The 19,981-nt window shown below is 36.1% G+C and overlaps 1 protein-coding gene across 4 annotated transcripts in view; it reads right to left on the bottom strand.

Moving 5' to 3' along the window:
• Ctnna2 (catenin alpha 2) overlaps positions 1–19,981 on the bottom strand; it is a 992,415-nt gene that overhangs the window by 35,440 nt on the left and 936,994 nt on the right. For all 4 annotated transcript variants that reach the window (XM_048787429.1, XM_015499866.2, XM_048787430.1 and 1 more), the window contains exons 15-17: positions 16,743–16,924; positions 7,284–7,389; positions 2,823–2,957 (exon numbers count right to left, since the gene is read on the bottom strand). In XM_048787429.1, coding sequence (XP_048643386.1) covers positions 2,823–2,957; positions 7,284–7,389; positions 16,743–16,924 — 423 coding nt within the window. The remainder of the gene's footprint in view (positions 1–2,822; positions 2,958–7,283; positions 7,390–16,742; positions 16,925–19,981) is intronic.

Here is a 19,981-nt window from a genome sequence, read left to right as displayed (position 1 = left end):
AAGGATGGTACCTTTAGGCTGTTGAGAAATGTCTAAACCAATAGCTTAAAAAATTGGTTGCCAGCCAGAAAGTTAATGGTGCTTTACAGAGAGCTGATTTGTGAATAAGCATACACAGACATACATCTCAGAGTACTTTATTTATCTAATTACTCTAGTTTCCCATAATGACTCATAGAACTTTTGCACCCGTTCTCTCCCATGTTGAGTAGTTTTCCTTTCCCGCCTCTCAAACCAAAGCAGACACAGCACCATAGGTCTTTCCCAGGCTGCACATGTAGAATCACATAGAACATAAATATGCTGACATGGCACATAATTGCTTAACATATGTCCAATGTGCCAGCATAAGACCATAAAAACATGTGGCTCTCTGTTTTGAAATTCAAATCATTTTTCTTGGCAAATGTAAATAATCTGTTCAAATCTCTACTCTTTTGGTGGAGACTTTGACTTGTAACAAATAAAATTTTCCTGGGGTTTTCATATATTTCAGAGAAGAAGCCACGTTGTTGAATCCCACAGACATAAACACACCAAAAAGGAAAGAAGATTCAAGTATCTTCTTTTCTTGATTACACATGAAACTACACTGGCTTCTCCTGAAAAATATAGTGACCGATTGTCACAACAGACAACAAAACAAATGGGGTCCAAACGTGGGTGCAATTTTCTTGGCAAAATCATTGAAAATCTGTGTGTATGGGGTCTCACATTCTTGACTTTTTTAGAACTTTGAAGGCAGTCATTTGTGGCTATTTTGCATAGTAAGCATGTTGATTTTTTTTTTTTCTCCATTGGCCATTAGTGAAGGAGGATGAAGAATAAGATGGAAGCAGAAGTGGCAAAGACAGCAATCTACAGATGCGGGTGTGGCACCACACAGCAATCAAGCTCAGAAAAAAACAAAAACAAAACAAAACAAAAAATCATGAGGAGGCCGAGAGCAGGCCTGTAACTGAGCAATATAATAGCAAACTCTGACAATGCATTTGACTCAGAATCATTATAAAGTATGACATTCCTCCAAAAGAAGCCTTCTCCCATGCAAGGATTTATGAACTTTGCCAATGAGACTCAAAGAAAGACACAGGCTTCTTGATGGTGTTCTCAATGTCAAACACCTCTGCAAATGCCAACAGTGCAAGTGACAAAAGCCAGTGATGGTTTGGACTACATCTAAATGAGAAAAAGACAATGGAAATGAAAGCTCTGAAGGCAGTGACGAACAATGGGTACTGAGAGGATGATGGAGAGCAGCTCTGCCAGGAAAATATTGCCCAGATGAGTTCGTGGAGTCTAAGATCCACAAAGATGCTTTGTGCATCCATGTAAATAATAAGATTTGGAAAGTAGCAAATGAAAGCACACAAGGCAAGCTGAACAAAAAGCACTTGGTTCCACAGGTGCTGTATACAGATGGACATGAAAGCAGAGTGGTATGGGAAACTCTACCATCAAGGCTGAAGATAAGAAAGGAAGCAAGGGAGATGCAATGTTTTGATCACTTCTTGGCGAGAGAATATTGATAACTAACCAGCTTGGCAGGAAGGACACATTGCAAGACAGATTGCTCTTGGTTGTGGAAGAATGTTGAAGCAGGATCATTTTGGAAATGCAAAGAGGTGACTGTGCTTTGGAAAGAGGCACAAAATAGCCAATGTATTGAGCTGTAAGGTAGGACTTCATGGATCAGGCTTTCCAGATGGACTCGCCATGCAAGCCAGATCAGCTCTTTTCCCAGCTATGATTTCCACAAGTCAAACAACATAGGAATTGAAAAATTTGGATCCAAGAATGACTTTATGATTTTTTTTCCACAGATTTTAATCAAGTGATCCAATTGCTGAATTTCTAAAAATAGTTTCAGGAAGAATTGAGTTTTGTGACTTGTCTGATGTTCACACATTGTGTCTATAATGTTTTCTTTCCTGGCAATTCTACACTTAAAATGGCAACATCATGGTTCACTGGGAAAAGAACTCAGGTGACAGAGCCACACTTCTGAACTTGCAAATAATTTATAATAAATGGCATCCTGTGTTGAGAGAAAGGGGATGAGGGAGAAGAAGCCAAGGTGAAGAACCTCAACACATACATTTGGAAATCTTGCCAAGAAATCATGATTCTTCTAAGTATTCATTGAACTTCTTGTTCCTATGCATTTGATGGCTTCTTATTTCCGTGTATTTGATGGAAATGGTTTAGTGTAATTATATTTTCATGAGAAGGGAAACACTGTAGAGACTTAGCAAAGAATATATAATTGTTAGTGTTCGACAATTATGTTGGATTTTGGCAACAGCACATCAACTGTATTAAATTTAAACATCCTTTAACTTTCAAGGGTTACGATAACCTAGTATGCATTGGAACCTGATCAATGGATTCCTATTATTTTCATCATCTTTAACGTGAACACAGTCCACAAATAGAGGGGCTGGCTCCTGAACACAGAATGAAAATTGATAGGACTAACAAAGGGAAGTAGACTCACAATGAGTAAATATACAAAAGCCCCAAATAATTATAATAGTCACAGCTTGGCAATGAGTTTCCAGACTATGAAATTAGTTTTCTTGTGAAGAATGGAGATTTTACAAGGCTAGTATAAACACAGGGTAATTGGAAAATCAAATTGCTCTTTGTGAGTTATTGTAAGGTCTGGAATAATGGTGATAACATTTATTATTTTTTTTTAAAAAGAAACTCCCTGTGAATCACTGTAGTTTGGTGTTTTTAGCAGTACTGTTGCCAAGAAGGCTTGCCTTAGAAACACAACAGTGGGGACTTTACATTGTGAAGCCCAGGTCCCGGCTTACCCCTGATACAATGAGCTCTCCTCCTAGATTCTGAACTTCAGCCTTCACTTTGCTGCAGATATTGAGCTGATGGCAATACAAGGCAATTCGTTGAAGGTAGGCTAATAAATCCTGCTTACATGCTGAATCAGGACACTATAAAACAATAACAACAACAAAAAAGCTATCTCAATTAGTAAGTACCCTTCAGTTCCTAACATTTGCTGTATAAAAGCTGCAGGATGAAAAAGTTTCAGTGTCATGTACCTAAATTACATTCACTTAACATTTTCATAAGGACTGAGAAAGGCCTTGGTCAGTAGTTTAGACTGGCTAGCTCTACTTGGTAAGATTTTATAGAGACCATTCAGGATTTTCTAGAAAGTTCTATTTGAATTTCTGTAAATATTTATAAGTGCATATATATATTTATTAATATATAATTTACCATTATTATTATCTAAAACTCTTAAGAAAACTAAGCACTCTACAGAGTTGTGTTTTTTCCCCAGTTTTCTTCAACTCTTGCTACTTGGAAAGTTATTTGAATGCGGAGGAAGTAAATTGGATGCCGGAAGTAAATTGAGCTATGTGGCAATGTCTCTACACAGCATAGGAGAATTTCACAATGGTTAATTTTAAAAAGTATTGATTTCTTGTAAGAAATGCCTCATTCACTAAAAGAAGCTTATGCTTTTTGTATTTCTGTATTTATCAAAATTTTAGCAACATAATAAACTCTGTATACAGGAGAGATTCTGAAATGGTTCATGACCATCGTAAGAGAAATAAAGTTGATATAATAAGTGTGAAGCCAGTTGAAATAAACTCATAAGAGAAACAACAGAACTCTTTCAATGGCTTCACCAAGGTCACGTCGTGCTGGGAGTATGAATTTTCCTTGTGACTGAAGTGGGTAGATGTCCATCAAGTACACATTGAGTTTTGCTGAACACTTTAGATAGTTCATAACTCCCTAAAACAACACTGAGGCTTTAATGCCAAAGGCTACTGAATAATAGAAATATATTTCTATTGCTATCAAATGTTTAAGCTTGAATCACTTCCAGGCCATTTAATTGCTCTGGTTTGATTTGGCACTTGTAAAAGGACATGTAATCACAAGTTCCTTGATAAAATGCTATGTGAAATAAATACCTGCAGCTAAAATTGCAGTGTCTTATTTAGAACAAGAGTATGGGAGAAAGACTCTAAGCTAAGTTTCCTTCAAGCTCAAGGGAGGGAGTTCTCACATCCACACTGAAAACAAGTAGTTTGACAAAACCATTTATTGAATAAACAATTAATGGGTTTCTTTTATATATAACACTTACCATTGTGGCGTATTTTCCACTAACTGCATTTATCAAGAAAGAATCCCACAGAGACTGTTTTTAGCTTCCTACAAGTATTTAATACTGTAATATTTATCCTACTCCAGAGACCCATAGAGTAGAAGGAATTAACTTTAAAATGATATCTCCCCAGAGGGCTGACAAGGCTTTCCATACAAATACCTTGCAGCAAATTAAATTGAGAGTTCTATCTCAATGGAGCAGTAATTAAAAATGCAACAGTCCGTAAAAACTTTATATTGCATGCATATCTCAATCTTCATAAAAATATTTTCAGGAAAAATAAAGGTAACCAATTCATTCTTTGGTAATGCTCATTCTCTTCTATTTAAATGGAAGTACTTAAAACACATATTACAAATGGCATGATAGACCAAGAAAAATGGCTCCTGTGTCATGGAAATAGGTACAGAATTTGAGAAAGAAATGTCCTAATTAGAAAAAATATTAATGAAAATTTCAAGGTGCCTCATACTAACCACAAGTAAGACTATTCAAAATTATGTTAGGTTTAAGCTTCATCTATTTATTTTAAAAATAATTTTTAATATCATTTAAATACTTTGTAACTTAATCTCAAAATAAATCTAAAGTCCTGGGAGTGTGTGTGTGTGTGTGTGTATGTGTGTGTTGGTGTTGTGCATGCCACATATTCAAACTGTTTGGAGCTATGCTTCATGTTGCGTTGTTAAAAATAAAAGTCTAAAATATGTAAAAACAGAAGCAATTTTTGCAACTTAAACTTTTGACAGTAGGAGCCTAAATATATTGAGCAGCTTTCAACCATTGAGATTCAGTTAAAAAAAAAAAAAAAAAGCAACTTAAACTCCCAGGAAGTCCTTCCTAACAAGACTTCTATAATCATAAGTCTCTGGTTACCCCACAATTCCCAACTTCCCTCAACATTTACAAACACAACTGTGGCTACCTTTCCCAGCAGCTCAGTAGGCTGAGGCAGGAGGATTGAGAGTTCAAAGCCAGCCTTAGCAAAAGTGAAGTGCTAAGCAACTCTATGAGACCTTGTCTCTAAGTAAAAATACAAAATAAAGCTGGGGATGTGGCTCAGTGGTTGAGTGTCCCTGATATCAATCCCCAGTACCAAAAAAAGAAAAGAAAAGAAAAAATAAGTTGTCTTCTTTCCTGGTTGGTGAATTTTTGATTTGCATATTTTCAATTTCTGTTCATTGTCTGACTTCTCTTTTACATGAACTTTATGGAATATATATGGGACTTTACAGAAAAAAGTTCAACTTCCACTGTGAAGCCTAAAATTTGATATTACCTTGAAATCAGCAATAGCGAAGGGTATGGTTCTCAATGCCTACAAATTGTAGTCTATTCTGAAATTGTGGCAATACTTAATTAACTCGTTGGTTTTCCAGAAATTCAAAAGTAAATAAAAAAACATTCCCTTAGATTAGCCATCCTATATATAAATACAATTAAAATCAAAATTTGTTGGCTCTTATCTTAAATGAAATAGTAATAGTTTAACCATGCAGAGATTCTTTTAGCCTTTATGAGTAAATTTTGCTGTTGTGTTTAAGTAGACTGAAACATTGAACAAGTAGAGGAATGACTCTAGTATTAAGATTTGAGGGAGAAAAACTATAGTAAGAAAAAAAAATCTCAAAAACCAGGAGACTTAGAGGCATCTATGGAGAAGAAATCACCCTTATACATCTTTCAATAAGAGTACATGGAATATTTTTACTTCAGAAGTTTATTTTATAGTCTAAGACACATTCCAGTTGAAATGGTTCAAACTGTCAATTCTTCTGAACAGTTGGTTAAAGGAATAATCACTAGTTACTCAAAGAAGTATACTGCCTCAAGTACCCTTACAAGAAATGGAACATTATCACAACAAAATATTTACAACAAAATATTTATAGTTCCAATTTAAGCCAAATAATATGAAAAGTAGGAAAATAAATATTTCAGGTGAGATTGAGGACTATTTTAATATGTATCCTAGTTTGGTCTGAAAGGATATGAGATACTTAGAGAATTTTATTTTATTTTTTCACTGATGCCTTTAAATCTGAGATAAAATATAGCTGAAATGTAGGGATTCTTGATTATGTGGATAAACCCATTTACACTAGGGCATAAATTAACTGAATCCTGAAGAGTGTTCCAATAAGAAAAATATTAAATAATAAATTGTAAAGTTTTGCTCCCTTACCACTACATGTAAAACCATGATGTTCTGCCAAATTCTCCAATTTCTGTTCCTACCCTTTCATCTCCATGTGCCCCTTGCTGTCCATCTCCCAGTTAACATTCAAACCACGTGGCGTCGTTCGTTGCCTTCTGCTTCTTCCACAAACCATCAAATCATGATCCACCATGCCTCAAAGTTTCTGCTAATCTAGCTCCCTGCCCACAAGGAAGGTTGCTCTTTTTTCTCATCAACTCATTCATGAAGTTTGTCAACAAAGATGTGCAACCCAAAGAGTAATAAAAAATCTTTTAAAATGTGTTAAGTATTATGAAAGCAAAACCAAAGGATTAAGTAGGCAATCTCTGAAAAAGATGAGATTTAAGCCAAGAGGCCAAAAGTGAAAAAAATAAAATTTTGTTTTGTCTGTTTTTATGCCCATTATGAAGAATAAAGTATCATTCTGAAAGGGAACAGCTGGGGTAATCTGTGACTCTTCATGCACTACATCTCCTAACCAGTAGTTGATATTAAATTTTGGTCATGAGCCTGGGGTGGTGGTGCATGCCTGTAATCCCAGTTACCCCAGAGGCGGAGGCAGAAGGATCCTAAATTGGAGGCCAGCCTGGGCAATATAGTGAGTCCCATCTCAAAATATAATAAAAGAGCTAGAGATGTGGCTCAGCAGTAGAGACTCCTGGGTTCAATCTCTAGTCCAAGAAAAAAAAAAAAAAAAGAAAACAAAGTTAAGATTTCATTCATAAACTAAGGAGTCAGTCTTACCTGAGCTGAATCACCTTTGTCATCAACTTGGTCTCAGCCGAGTCTAGTTTGCAAAATATTTGTGATTGATTGCCATTCATTCCTCAGAGCATTTAATAGTGTGTATAAAACTGATTACAGAACCCAGGTGCTAATGAATGATTCCTCTGAACATGTGCCCGCTCTTCCCTCTCAGATTACCTGATCAGCCACAGCGCGAGCTAATTTGTCCATACGGGAACCTGCTTCAGCAATCTTCTTGGCGGCGTTAATGACATCAGATGTATTTTTCAAAGGGCCTTTGCCTCTGAAGCAATATACACAACATAATTAGAGATGTACTTAATGACAGGAAACAGACAAACCCACCATATCCTTTGTCCAGAGCTCTGGCTTTGTATTTGATTTGGTGCTGGCCTGTCAGTGGAATTTTGAATGTTTTCTTGATTCAATTTCCATGTTAATAGCTCACTTCATTTCCATGCCTTTTCCCATATTTTGATATGCATGTGCACATTTAAATGATTCATTAATTTCTATATTTTTCAAACCATAGTCAATTAGTGAAGATGATTATCTCCAGTGCTGTGTAAAGGCAGCATGCACCTGAGGCTGTGGCACACACTACTCCACTGTGCCTTATAACACTAGTAAGTAGTGATCATCGTTTCCATTTGATAGAAGGACAAAATGGGCCCAGAATGATCAATGGCCTCATCCAAGCTGACACGGGTCACGACTGAGAAATTCTAAAATTTAAGCAGAGTCTAGCCAAAATAAAAAGCACACACTCATGCCTGTAATCCCAGTGGTTCTGGAGGCTGAGGCAGAAAGATCACCAGTTCAAAGCCAGCCTCAGCAAATTAGGAGGACCTAAGCGATTTAGCGAGACTCTGTCTCTAAATAAAATATTTTAAAAACGGCTAGGGATATGGCCCAGTGGTTAAGCGGCCCTGGGTTCAATCCTCCACTACAAAAACAAAAAACAAACAAACAAAAAAAAACATGCCTTGTGTTCCATACTACATCTACCACCCACCATCTTTATCTAATATTATTTTATTTTTAAATCTAGTAAGGCACTTTGAAAAGCAACTATCCCTTGCAGGTAATAGGGGACTCTTTGGCTAGAATTTTGGCAATTTAAGAATTTCACAATCTCATATATTTTATCTTTCTGGTAATAATTTGTGAAGGAACACACAAAACACTATGATTATAAATATCTTTATGCTTCTAAATCATTGCCCCAACATAAGGTTTTCTTTTAGGTAAGCCGCTTAATATTAGATTACCTAATTAGGTGAACTTTAATTTTAAATATTTGTTTTGAGGGAAAAGGGAATTTTGCTGCATCATGAACCTTTAAACAAAATGTAGCATGTGATATCACTTTTTTGTTCTCTTTAAAGGAAAATAAAAACTAGATTACATAGGTTTAGCCTTATTTTTTAGCATTGTTACTTACCCTGATCTCCTTATGTGCTTCTAAAAAAAATCAATGCATTTTTAAGGTGACATAATTACATTCCATTGTCAGAAATATGGTGATAAGTAGAGGACAACTACACAGAAGTGACTTAGAGTGGACTGGGTTCTTCCAAGTGAGTAGTTATCACTATCCTTACATAACAACATTGCATAATATGGAAGACTTCAGATAACTTTCAGTAAATAAATGTAAATGAAGGGCATTTTGTTCCATTTCTCTCCCAATTTTCCTTATGGCATTTTTCTACATTACTAGCTACAAGCAAAATATATGAGGCTCATATTAATGTTTAAACACACACATTGGAAGATTATAAATTTAAGATATTTCATTTTACCATAGTCACATTAACTCTTCCACAAAGTACACTGAGTTTTCAGTTGCCATTAAGATTTTAAAATATGAACTGAGATTTTCCATGTGAATTTTATGTAATATGGATGATATGGATGAATTAAAGATTCTGTGACAATCTGTTTCCTATTCCCTAACATAATTTTTAAATTATCTCTAAATAAGCTTCCTTCTTTTTATTTTGTTCCTCTCTTTAACAAATGAAAGCTTAGATGCAGAATGTGTCAGTGCTTAATAACATTCTCATTACTATGTATTTCTCTGTAACTTGCAGAGCTTAGAATATCCCTTCTGCAGTTTCACTCAGACATACTACTTGTTACTTTTTGCCTTTATCTTAACTTAGTCATTAAGAGCTGCACTCTGCTTGATTTTTCATTGCTAAGGAAATGTGTGTTTATTTCAAGACTTTCAAAGAATCTAAGAAAATGCTTCCTTGTGAAACTTACAAGATATCTTCAACAACTGATTGATCCTCATGGAATGTGCTAAGTTGGTAAAGAATGCCTATCAAGATTTTATATTTGCATGAGGGTCAGGCCCCCTTCTTTTAGCCTAATTGTGAAAAGAAGCATGTCCTTTTTATTCTATTGGAGACTCACAATAGAATGACTCACCAGTTCATGGACTCACCAGAATATTGTTAGGAAAAAAAAAAATGTTTGAGAACTTCCAAGTTGACTTTGGAGACTCAATTCAATTTCTTAGAATCACAAGCTTGATAGAGATCCAGCCTGAGTACTGTTTAATCAAATTTAGAGAGCCTAATAAAAGTTTTAAGATCAGATATTGCCTCATTTTCTAGTTGAAGACTAGAATCCAAGAGGGAAGATGAAGTGACATGCTCAAAAGATACTCTACACAAAGAAACAGGATGGAACTTATGGGTTCTGAGTGACAGTTGTGTACTTTTTGCTAAATGTGTTTCTCTTATGTGAAAGGCTATATATATATATATATATATATATATATATGCAAAAGAAATAAAAACAAAACCTATTGTCTGGCTTAAGAATTTAGAAAGAAATAAGAAGAAACAATTGGAATTATGAGAAAAGAATAATGGCTCATAAAACATGAAACACTGGAAATAGAAACATACAAATGACCAGCAAATATTTGGAAAAAAATGTTCAACATCTCCAGCAATCAGGGAAATGACACTCAAAACTACATTAAGATTCATCTCACTCTAGTCAGAATAGTAATTATTAAGACTGCATGGGCTGGGGATGTGGCTCAAGTGGTAGCATGCTCGCCTGGCATGCGCGGGGCGCTGAGTTGGATCCTCAGCACCACATAAAAGTAAAATGGACATGTTGTGTCTACCGAAAACTAAAACATAAATGTTAAAAAATTCTCTCTCTCTCTCTCTCTCTCTCTCTCTCAAAAAAAAAAAAATATTAAGAATGCAAATAACAAATGCTGGTGAGGATGTAGGGGAAAGGTACACTTGTTGGTTTGACTGCAAACTAGTACATCCACTCTGGAAAGCAGTATGGAGATTCCTCAGAAAACTTTGAATGGAACCACCATTTGACCCAGTTATCCCACTTCTCTGTATATAAGTCCCAAAGGACTTAAAATCAGTATACTACAGCTATGTGGCCACATAAACATTTCTAGAAGTACAGTTAACTACAGCAAAATTTTGGAATCAACCCAGATGCTGGTGACTAGATTAATGTATAAAAAAATTGTGGGGTATACACAAATGGATTTTACTCAGCCATGAAGAAGAATGAAACTTCGGCATTTGCTAATATATGGATGGACATGGAGAATTATCATGCTAATGAAATAAGCCAGACTCAGAAACTCAAAGGTCAAATATTTTCTCTTATCTGTGAAAAACAGAGTAAAATAAAAAGAAGGGAAGGAACAGATGTAAAAAAAAATATAGGGAAAGTGAGTAGAGTAGAAGATGGAGACTGAGAGGAAGAGAGAGAGAAGGGATTATAAAGCAGAAGAAATGCAGAATGAATTAAGAAAAAAAAGCATGCTATGTGCATATATAAATATACCATATGGAATTTCACCTTTATGTATAAGGAGAAAGAACTAGTCAAAAATAAATCAATACATGTGAAAGGAAGACCAGTACAGGAAGGAGAATAGGGGTGAGGGTGGGGATGCCCTAAAACTGAATTCCATGCATGCATGATTTTGTTGGGATAAATCTAATTACTATGTATAACTATAATGCTCTATTTTTATAAAAATAAATCTATTAGAACTAGTAAATGAATTCACAAAAGTTGTAGGGCACAAAATCAAAATGTAAAAGTCAGTTGTATTTCTACACACTAATAATAAAAAACCCTAAAAGGAAATGAAGAAAATAACTTGGGCTGGGCTGGGCCGAGCTGAGCTGGGCTCAGTGTTAAAGTGATACCTAGCATGAGATAAGAACTCCACTTATAATAGCCTGAAAAAAATAGAACATAAATTTAACCAAGGAGGCAAAAGACTTCTATGTTGAAAACTATAAAATGTTGCTGAAAGAAATTAAAGTCAGCACAAAGATATGGAAAATTATCCCATACACATGAATTGAAAGACTTAATATCATTAAGATGTCAGTACTATCCAGAGATATCTGAAGATTCACTGAAATCCCTATTAAAATCTTATTTTACTTTATTTTTGCCCATGAAAGAATAAAACTTAATTGGTGCTGGGAATACTGAATATCTACATGCAAAAAATGAAATAGGCCTCTTAAACTACAGTATATACAAAAATTAACTCAAGATGGATCAAAGACATAAGAGCTAAATTATAAAAGCTATAGGAGAAAACTTCATTACATTGGATTAGGCAATGGTTTCTTGATCATAACAACAAAACACGGGCAGCAAATGAAAAAATAGATAAGCTGGACTTCAAAGTTAAAAACTTTTGTGCATCAAAGGACACTACCAATAGAAAGTGAAAAGACAATCTACAAAATGGGAAGAAATATTTGAAAATTGTATTATCTGGTAAAAAAAAAAGTAAGTATCCATAAAATATAAAGGATTCCTAAACTCAGAAACAATAACAAAACTGCATTAGAAAATGTATAAAGGCTTGAACCAACATTTCTCCAAGGAAAATATATAATGGTCAAAAAAGTACAAGAGAAAAAATGTTCAATACTGCTAACCATTAGAGTAATGAAAACCAAAACCACAATGAGATACTACTCCATAACCATGGATGATTATTATGAAAGAAAGAAGAAGGGAGAGAGGGAGGGAGGAAAAGAAGGAAGAGGGAAGGAAATAATAAGCATTAGCAAGAATATGGAGAAACTGTTGGTGGGGATATAAAATGGGACAGGCACCATAGAAAATGGTGTTGGTGACTCTAAAAATTAGAAATAGAATCACTATATGATCTCACAATACCTCATCTGGGTATATCCCAAAAGAGATGAAAGCAGGGACTTGACCAGATATTTGCACACCTTTGTTCAGAGCAGCATTATTCATAATAGCCAAAAGATGGATGGAACCCATTAACAGATGAATATATAAACAAATAGTGGTAAATCCATAGAATGGAATACTATTTGTCCTTATAAAAGGAGGACATTCTGGCACATGCTACAACATAAGTGAGCCTCGAAAACATTTTTCCAAATGAAATAAACATGAAATGGATGATTGCACTTATGTGTCAAAATCACAGAGACAAAGCAGAATGGTGGTTTCCATGGGCTGTGAAGAGAGGGTAATGGGGACCTAGTATACAAGGGAGTACAGAGTATCTGTTTAAGGAAGATGGAAATGTTCTGCAGGCAGATGGTGGTGATAGGTGCACAACAATGTAAATGTGCTTAATGCCATAGAACTGTACGTTAATAAATTGGTCCTAATGGTAAACTTTATGATATAGTTCACAATAAACTTAGTCCCATATAGCTAGTGAACTACACAAGTCTAAATGAGAAGGAGAAGGAAAAGGAAGAGGAGGAAGAGGAGGAAGAGGAGGAGAGATTATTCATCTAGATAATGATAAAGTACCCACTGAAACAAATGAGAGAATCAGGCCCAGGAGGGTTGGAAGCCTTGGATGGGTGAGTCTTCCTATTCTTCCTATTTGGAAGTATTGATGAGGAGACTGGCCCATTGGCTACAGCTCCCAGTCTGAAAACAATGGTCCACCACTTGTGTTTCCCAACCCTAGACTAGATTATTTGGGGGAGTTTTAAAAGGTGCTTTAGGGATAGGAGTTCTTAACGAGAGGAGTCATCTTATTGTCGCATCTGGAACACACTTTTGGTTTTCTTAGAGAATCAAGTAGTCGAATTATCTCTACAGATTCTTCTAACTTCTCTCATTTGATCAGAGCTGATTCCTATACAAAGGTCGGTCAATATTTGGAGTCTTTCCCATGAAATATTCACTCCAAAAAAGTCAAGGAAAACCATTACTATAGTACTTCTATCTCCCATTTGCCAACTAATTCACATATATTTTTTAAAAAATTAATATGTCTTAATCTGAAAAATCAATGTGTCAGTACATTGAGTTCATGTCCTCAGGATTCAAATTCTGGGTTAATCCAAGTTACAAAGGTTTCCTTTCTATAGCCTTTTCAATAAGTCTAATTATTTATATCAAATGTAACTCTCTAGTAATGAAATGCAGCATATAAGGAAGGTATTTGCAAATATATTGAACCATAGAAGTCTCTTTTCTGTAGGATAGGCTTCATAAAATATGCTTGGGAAATAGTTCCAATCAGCTGAAGCAGTATGGAGATGCACAGTCAAGCATTTGAATTATTCCGGAGAATCCTGAGAAGTCAGGTGGGATTGCAGAGCCATGAATTGCTCTCTATCAGGATACCATTTAGATTATGGCACTGAGGTCAAAATTTTAAATTCATACAACAGAGAGACAGATACAGTAGGCATTGAAGGGCAAGCACCAAGTTTTTTGTTCTGCATAAAGGGGAAGCATTGAAAGTTTCCATACAAAGATGGCTGAAAAGTTGTTCCTTAAGGCTCAGATGTGGCCTGAATTGATATGAGTAGAGAACTAGAACTGAGAGTTGAGTGCTACCTAGGCTGATGGACTAAACACTTGAACAAAAACTTCATTTTGGGAAGTATGGAGTGATTGCATGATTTTTTTGTTGTTGTTGTTTAGTGCTCAGTATTTTACAGTTGATTACATCCTCATCCTCAAATTTTTTTGCCCTTAGTTTCCATTCTGTTCTCTGTTCTCACTTCTTATGACAGCATTGTGCTGTCCACACAACTCTCATGACTGGGGCACAAGACTGGCCCATGCTATTTCCTTCTCAAAAAAATGACACGAAAACATGAATTCACCCTTGTGCAGGACAGTGCTTCTGCCAGTGTCCATGAGATGACAGTCAAGAACTGAGCAGGAAAAAGACATGGGCATAATCAGGTTTATCCTCCATGAAGAAGTTATTACATGAATAATGAGGCAGAACCTCTCCAATTTTAATAATAATGGAGTGGGTATCATTGAGATTACTGAATCAAATTAATGAATTAGTCGGTGATACGAATAAAACAACAAGATAATGAATGCAAGGGTGTTTTTTTGTTGTTGTTGTTCCCACATGCCCTCTAAACATATGAATTGAGAAGAATAGGAAAACTAAAATTTCTAATCAGCTATACCCTTTCCTCTAAATCATAAAAAAAAATAGTCCATAGGGATATCTAGATCTATGAAACTGACATTATTCCTTCTTGAAGGGGAAGATGCAAGGGCAATTACAATAATGCACAAAATCAAGTGGAGTGAACTTAGGTGAGAAGCCACCAAAAAAGGCACCAATCATCTGCCTCTTTGTAAAGGTTCTGCAGATGGAGGCAGCAGAGAAGCTTCTGCTCTCCCCCTGTGGCATTTCCAATTCACACCCTCGTCTGGTTTTCCAGTCATTAATTACCAGACTCCTCCCTTTCCCTCGCAAAATTACTTATCATGTAGCTAGAAAAATGATAAGCAGTAGCATCCTGGACATTTCATTACTCAAATCGACACAAAAATGATTATATGAAATCCCTAGGAAAGCGCAGCAGCCTTCTTTTCACTTTCAAAACTATACTTTCACTAATAAAAAGTCTGTCTTATTTAACATCACTTAATAAGATTCCTCAAATACATGTCTCTCCCTTGACCACAGTTATATCTAATTTCAAGAACTATAAAATGTTCTCCTGATCTAAATAACCAGCAACATGACTAGATTCATTATTCACTTTAAACTAATGAGATTATTTGTTCCGTTGATGTGATTAATGGATTGCATAATATCCATCAGATAAAATACTAATAAAATGTAGAAAGTGAACAAATTAAGTCATCACAGGCCTTGAGAAGCAATGACTGAGGCTGCCATGACAGTCTGATTTGTAGGAAATTCAGACTTAAATAACAGCTCAGACATTTGAAATAAATAGGTGAAGTCGACACAGACTAACCAAATGTACGAATTTGAATTTCTAATGAATGTGATGACATTTAAAGTCTTGAAGGTCACCCTCATAACACTAAAGTTATTTCATTGAAGTCAAAAACAATTTTAAAATATTTGGAGAAAGAGCCAAGCAATGTCCTCAAGTACATATTGGCCAGAGGCAAAGGGTAAAGGGGATGACGCAGAGATATTCCATGTTTTATTATAACCTATGATCAATTCTGGCCTTTTCTTATTAGAAGCATTCAACAACCATTAAAAACTTGGTCACCCAAAAGGTGATGTCTTGATACTGTCATATATCTTACATAGTTTAATAACAAAAACCATGTTGAATCACTAAAACATCTTACGAAAAAAAAGAGAAGAAAAAAACATCTTGTGTATGTGTCTCTGTATTTAAAAAAAAAACAGAAAAATGATAGCTTACATTAGTTTGGCAGCATAATTTATACTTGAATTACCTCTTTGAATTAAAAAATTTTTTTCCTGTGAAATTAATAAGACAAGTATTATTTTACTATTTTGCAAAGAAATAATGACAGTAAGATACTTGCCCCCAATCCCCTGATAGCCTAACTAAAAATTTAGGAATGTTCTCCCCTTGTTTGCTCTCTCTGTGCGGTAGGAAGAGCAGGAAGAGTTGTCACTGCTTTTAAAGAAGAGATCAAAGTGCAGTGGTGGAACAAGCAATGACCCCTGGTGAAGAAAAGGCTCCTGACAAATTCCTGAGTGGTCCCTTGATTTATCAAAAGTAGTGATCAGAGCCAAAGGGAATAACAATCATACAGATTTTAAGTTCCCTGACAAACTTCTAGGATTTTAGATTGTTGTACCCAATTTTTGTATGTAAGGGTAAATTTGAGTAGAAATTTATGCTAGATCATGAGCTGAAATTACAATACATACATGTGCACATGCACATAAATACACATATACACACACACACAGAATTTTTCCAAAAGAATATTATCATCCAAAGGAATATTAACAAATCTTCAAAGTGATATTGAAACACATTCCAAAATAGCACCAACCAAAGATGAATCACCCATCCTCTGGGATTTTATTTTATGACTTAGGATAATTAAAGTAATAACAAATTCAAAAATGAATCTGTTCTCTTTGACCAAAAGGACCTATTATGCCAGGAATTACATCCAGACCCTTTTTACTTATCCACGTAAATTTATATGAAACCCTTAGGAAAGCACAGCACCTTGCTTTGATACAGTATTTTAATTTTTCAGCAGGTTTTTACATGTCCTCTCAAGTACATATTTGCCAGAGGCCAATAGGTCTGGGTTTAATGAAACAAAAAACAAAAAACAAAAAAACCTTCACCTGCTGTGTCTGGGCCTCACCTTGTAAAGTCTGTCATTTCCATCATGATCATACACATCTGCTTGGCCAGAACAATGATGTCATTGCCGCTGTCGTCCCACTTGGCCACTTCAGCGTCCAGCTTGCTTTTCTCTTGGTGGAATATCTCCACCTGCTCAGCTATTTTTGCCTTCTCCTCTTGTGGTAGTTGCGCCATGATGGCCTGTGTGGGTTACGGAACAAAGTGTGACTAATGGTGAGACAAGGGAAGTGCAGGCTGTAGTTGACTCTGCCTCCTGTGGATGGCAGAGCCAGTCCCTGACATGCTCTATGAGATGCTCTGCCATTCTAGAAAGTATGTCTCCTCCATCCCAGGGAGGCCAGGAGCACAGGTTGGTGAGGGCCCCCCAATTCCCCATGCCCTACTCCCATATACAAAAAAAAAATACACAGAGACATCCAAAGTACACGCACACTGACAGTAACAGAACTTCTCTGTCTCTTTGATGACATATGTTTGTTCAAAAGAATCTATTCTTGACAATTTTTATATTTGGTCTCAGGAAACTTTTACCAGATGAAAGAATGCACCTCTTTCAACACTGAAATCTGTTCAGAGATGGGGGAAAAAAAAAAGAAAAAAGGCCTTCTGTTGCTGGGAAGGAGAAGAATTTTAAACATTATCTGAGCATCCAAGTTGGGTGGGGTGGGGGAGACTTTTCATAAGTGTAAATGAAGGCATCTACAGAAAGATGCCAAACAGACCTACTTAGGGCATTTCAGGGCGGCATGCCTAATCTCAGCATTTCCCACCTCCTCTCTAGAAATCCAGGATGACCATGGCTCACTATAGAGATTTTGAGTGTGTACACAGAGGGGTCACAATGGGAGAAAGTCAGATTAAATATCCCTTATCTGAAATGTTTTGAGACAAGTAGTGTAGCAGTGTTTCAGATTTGATGTGGGTTTTTTTTTTTTTTTTAGTATTTGCATAGACTGTACTGGCTGAGCATCCTAATCCAACAAATCCAAAATGTTCCAAAATCTGAATTTTTTTGACTTATCGTCATTCACCAGCTTTTGAATTTCAGAGCATTTCAGATTTTGTATCTTGAGATTAATGATGTTCAACATTGTATAGAATTAGGAAACAAAGGTCAATTTTCAATACTTGCTGGGTAAGGGAATATAGAAGAAGACAAAGTACTGTAGGCTTCCTTCTCATTATTCACAGATTCTTCATTTGCAAATTTGCCTACTCTCTAAAATATATTTGTATACTCAAGATCAATATGTGCCGCACTTTCACAATCACTTGCAAAAAATGGGAAAAGCAGCAAAAAATTTGAGTCACCCATGTGCATATTCCCAGATGAGGTTGAACAAGGCAATTCTCTGCCTTCCCATTTTCAGGTCTCATACTGTAAACAAGTATCCTTTTTGTGGTCTATTTAGTGCCATACTTTTTGAATCTTTGTATATTTTGCTGGCGATTTTGCTGTGTAAAATGGCTCCCAAGTGTAGTGCCAAAATGCTGTGAGGTGCCTTACGGAGAAAAATTCATGTGATAGATAAATTCCCTTTAGGCACGTGTCAGTGCCATCGGTCTTGAGTTCAATGTTTATGAATTAAGAATGTAAACTAACACCCATTAAACATGGCCATGCATTAATTGGATGGAGAAAAGATTTTGAATTGCCATCTCAGGAATCTATCCTTACATATCCCCTAGGAACAATGATTATGTATTCGCTCATTAAGCATTCCTAGCTACTTTATAGAACATAATTACCAGAAATAACAAGAAATGACGGTATTGGTTTAACACTACTTCTGTAGCAGGCCCAGAATGAAACGTTGGACATCACCTCATGAAACCCTCCCAGACCACATGCAACCTGGTTTGCAGATAGAAGCCTGTGGCTACTTGTTCAGTACTTTCTCTACTTCTGGAACATCGGTAATTTCCAGGAGAGAGACAAAAGAGTTTTGATTTGGGGGATCAATAGTTTTTTCAACGAACAAGTAAAATTACTCAAGGGAACTGTTATCTAAATGGTAAAGCTCCATCCAACACAAGTGAATTATGTGGAAGGAAGACAGCTGAGGTATTACAGAAATATTAGTGGACATGAACTCATGAAAACTGGAGATGTCACTAAGTTGGGTTAAGACCTAATTGTTGCGTGAATCGTATCCTTAATTTTTTTCAGACACAAGATAGTAGCAATAAATAATTACCTCAAAATCTTATAATGGGCAGCAAATGTTTTGTCCACCAAAAAAATGAATGCCAACACGTGTGGTATTATTGTTTACATTACAGGATAATTTTTGTTGCCTCTAGTTTTCCTTTCCACCTCTCCTTAGCTTATTACTCAGTTGTCAACAAGAAAAGGGAAGATCCCAGAGTCCATGTGGTTAGTTATAAATTGAAGATTGGCCTCATTGCTTGTGTACTTACATGCATACTGGAGCTGTGATAGTCTGTGTACACATAATAACAATCTACTTTTAATCATTGTAATATCATTATTATCCCCATTTTATTAAAGATGATATCGTGGCCTAGAGAAATTGATTTAATTCCTAATATTACACACAATTTATAAGCTGTATAAATTTAACTCAAACCCAGTTAACACCTTGTGCACCACCAGCTCACCATACGAGAACATGTAGCTTACATGCTCCACAAGGATCCCTGGTGCAGTCAGCAAGACTCACTGAAACAAAAAACACTGCACACCAAGCTGTGTATCCTGGTGCTGGGTTTCATAAATCCATTGAAAAGATGTCTTCATATGATTGGCATGTGTCTTTGGACAAGCGGCTACCCAGATGCTGCATCTTCTTATTAACAAGCAGTCAGGTCTACTAACTTCCATGCATCCTGTTGGTGACTATTAAGTATCAGTGTGTGCATGTGGGCAAATTATAACTCATACATTAAAAAGAAAGAATGTATAAACAGTCTAGCTAAAATATTTAAAATACTGAATTTTGAAAAATATTTAAGGAGAGATCCAACATGGCGGCGGGTGGAGAGGCAGCACTTTCAATACCCCCTCAGTGATGGGGTCAGAAAGACGCATAGATACGCTTAGATTCTACTTGCGGAGACTCTCCTAGCAAAATTCCACCGAAGAGAGACGGGCCGGGAGTTACTAGGATTTTTGGAAGTGACAGTTTGCCCCAGACGAGTGAATCCCCGCCACAAGACACAGAGGTCCAGATCCGCCAGCCACTGTCCGCGCTCCTCAGCGCGGCTGCCCGCCCG

This window comes from Marmota marmota, unplaced genomic scaffold, assembly GCF_001458135.2.
Source record: "Marmota marmota marmota unplaced genomic scaffold, marMar, whole genome shotgun sequence".
Lineage (NCBI taxonomy): Eukaryota > Metazoa > Chordata > Mammalia > Rodentia > Sciuridae > Marmota > Marmota marmota.
Note: the sequence above shows the minus strand (reverse complement) of the source record. Positions and strands in the feature narration are given on the sequence as shown.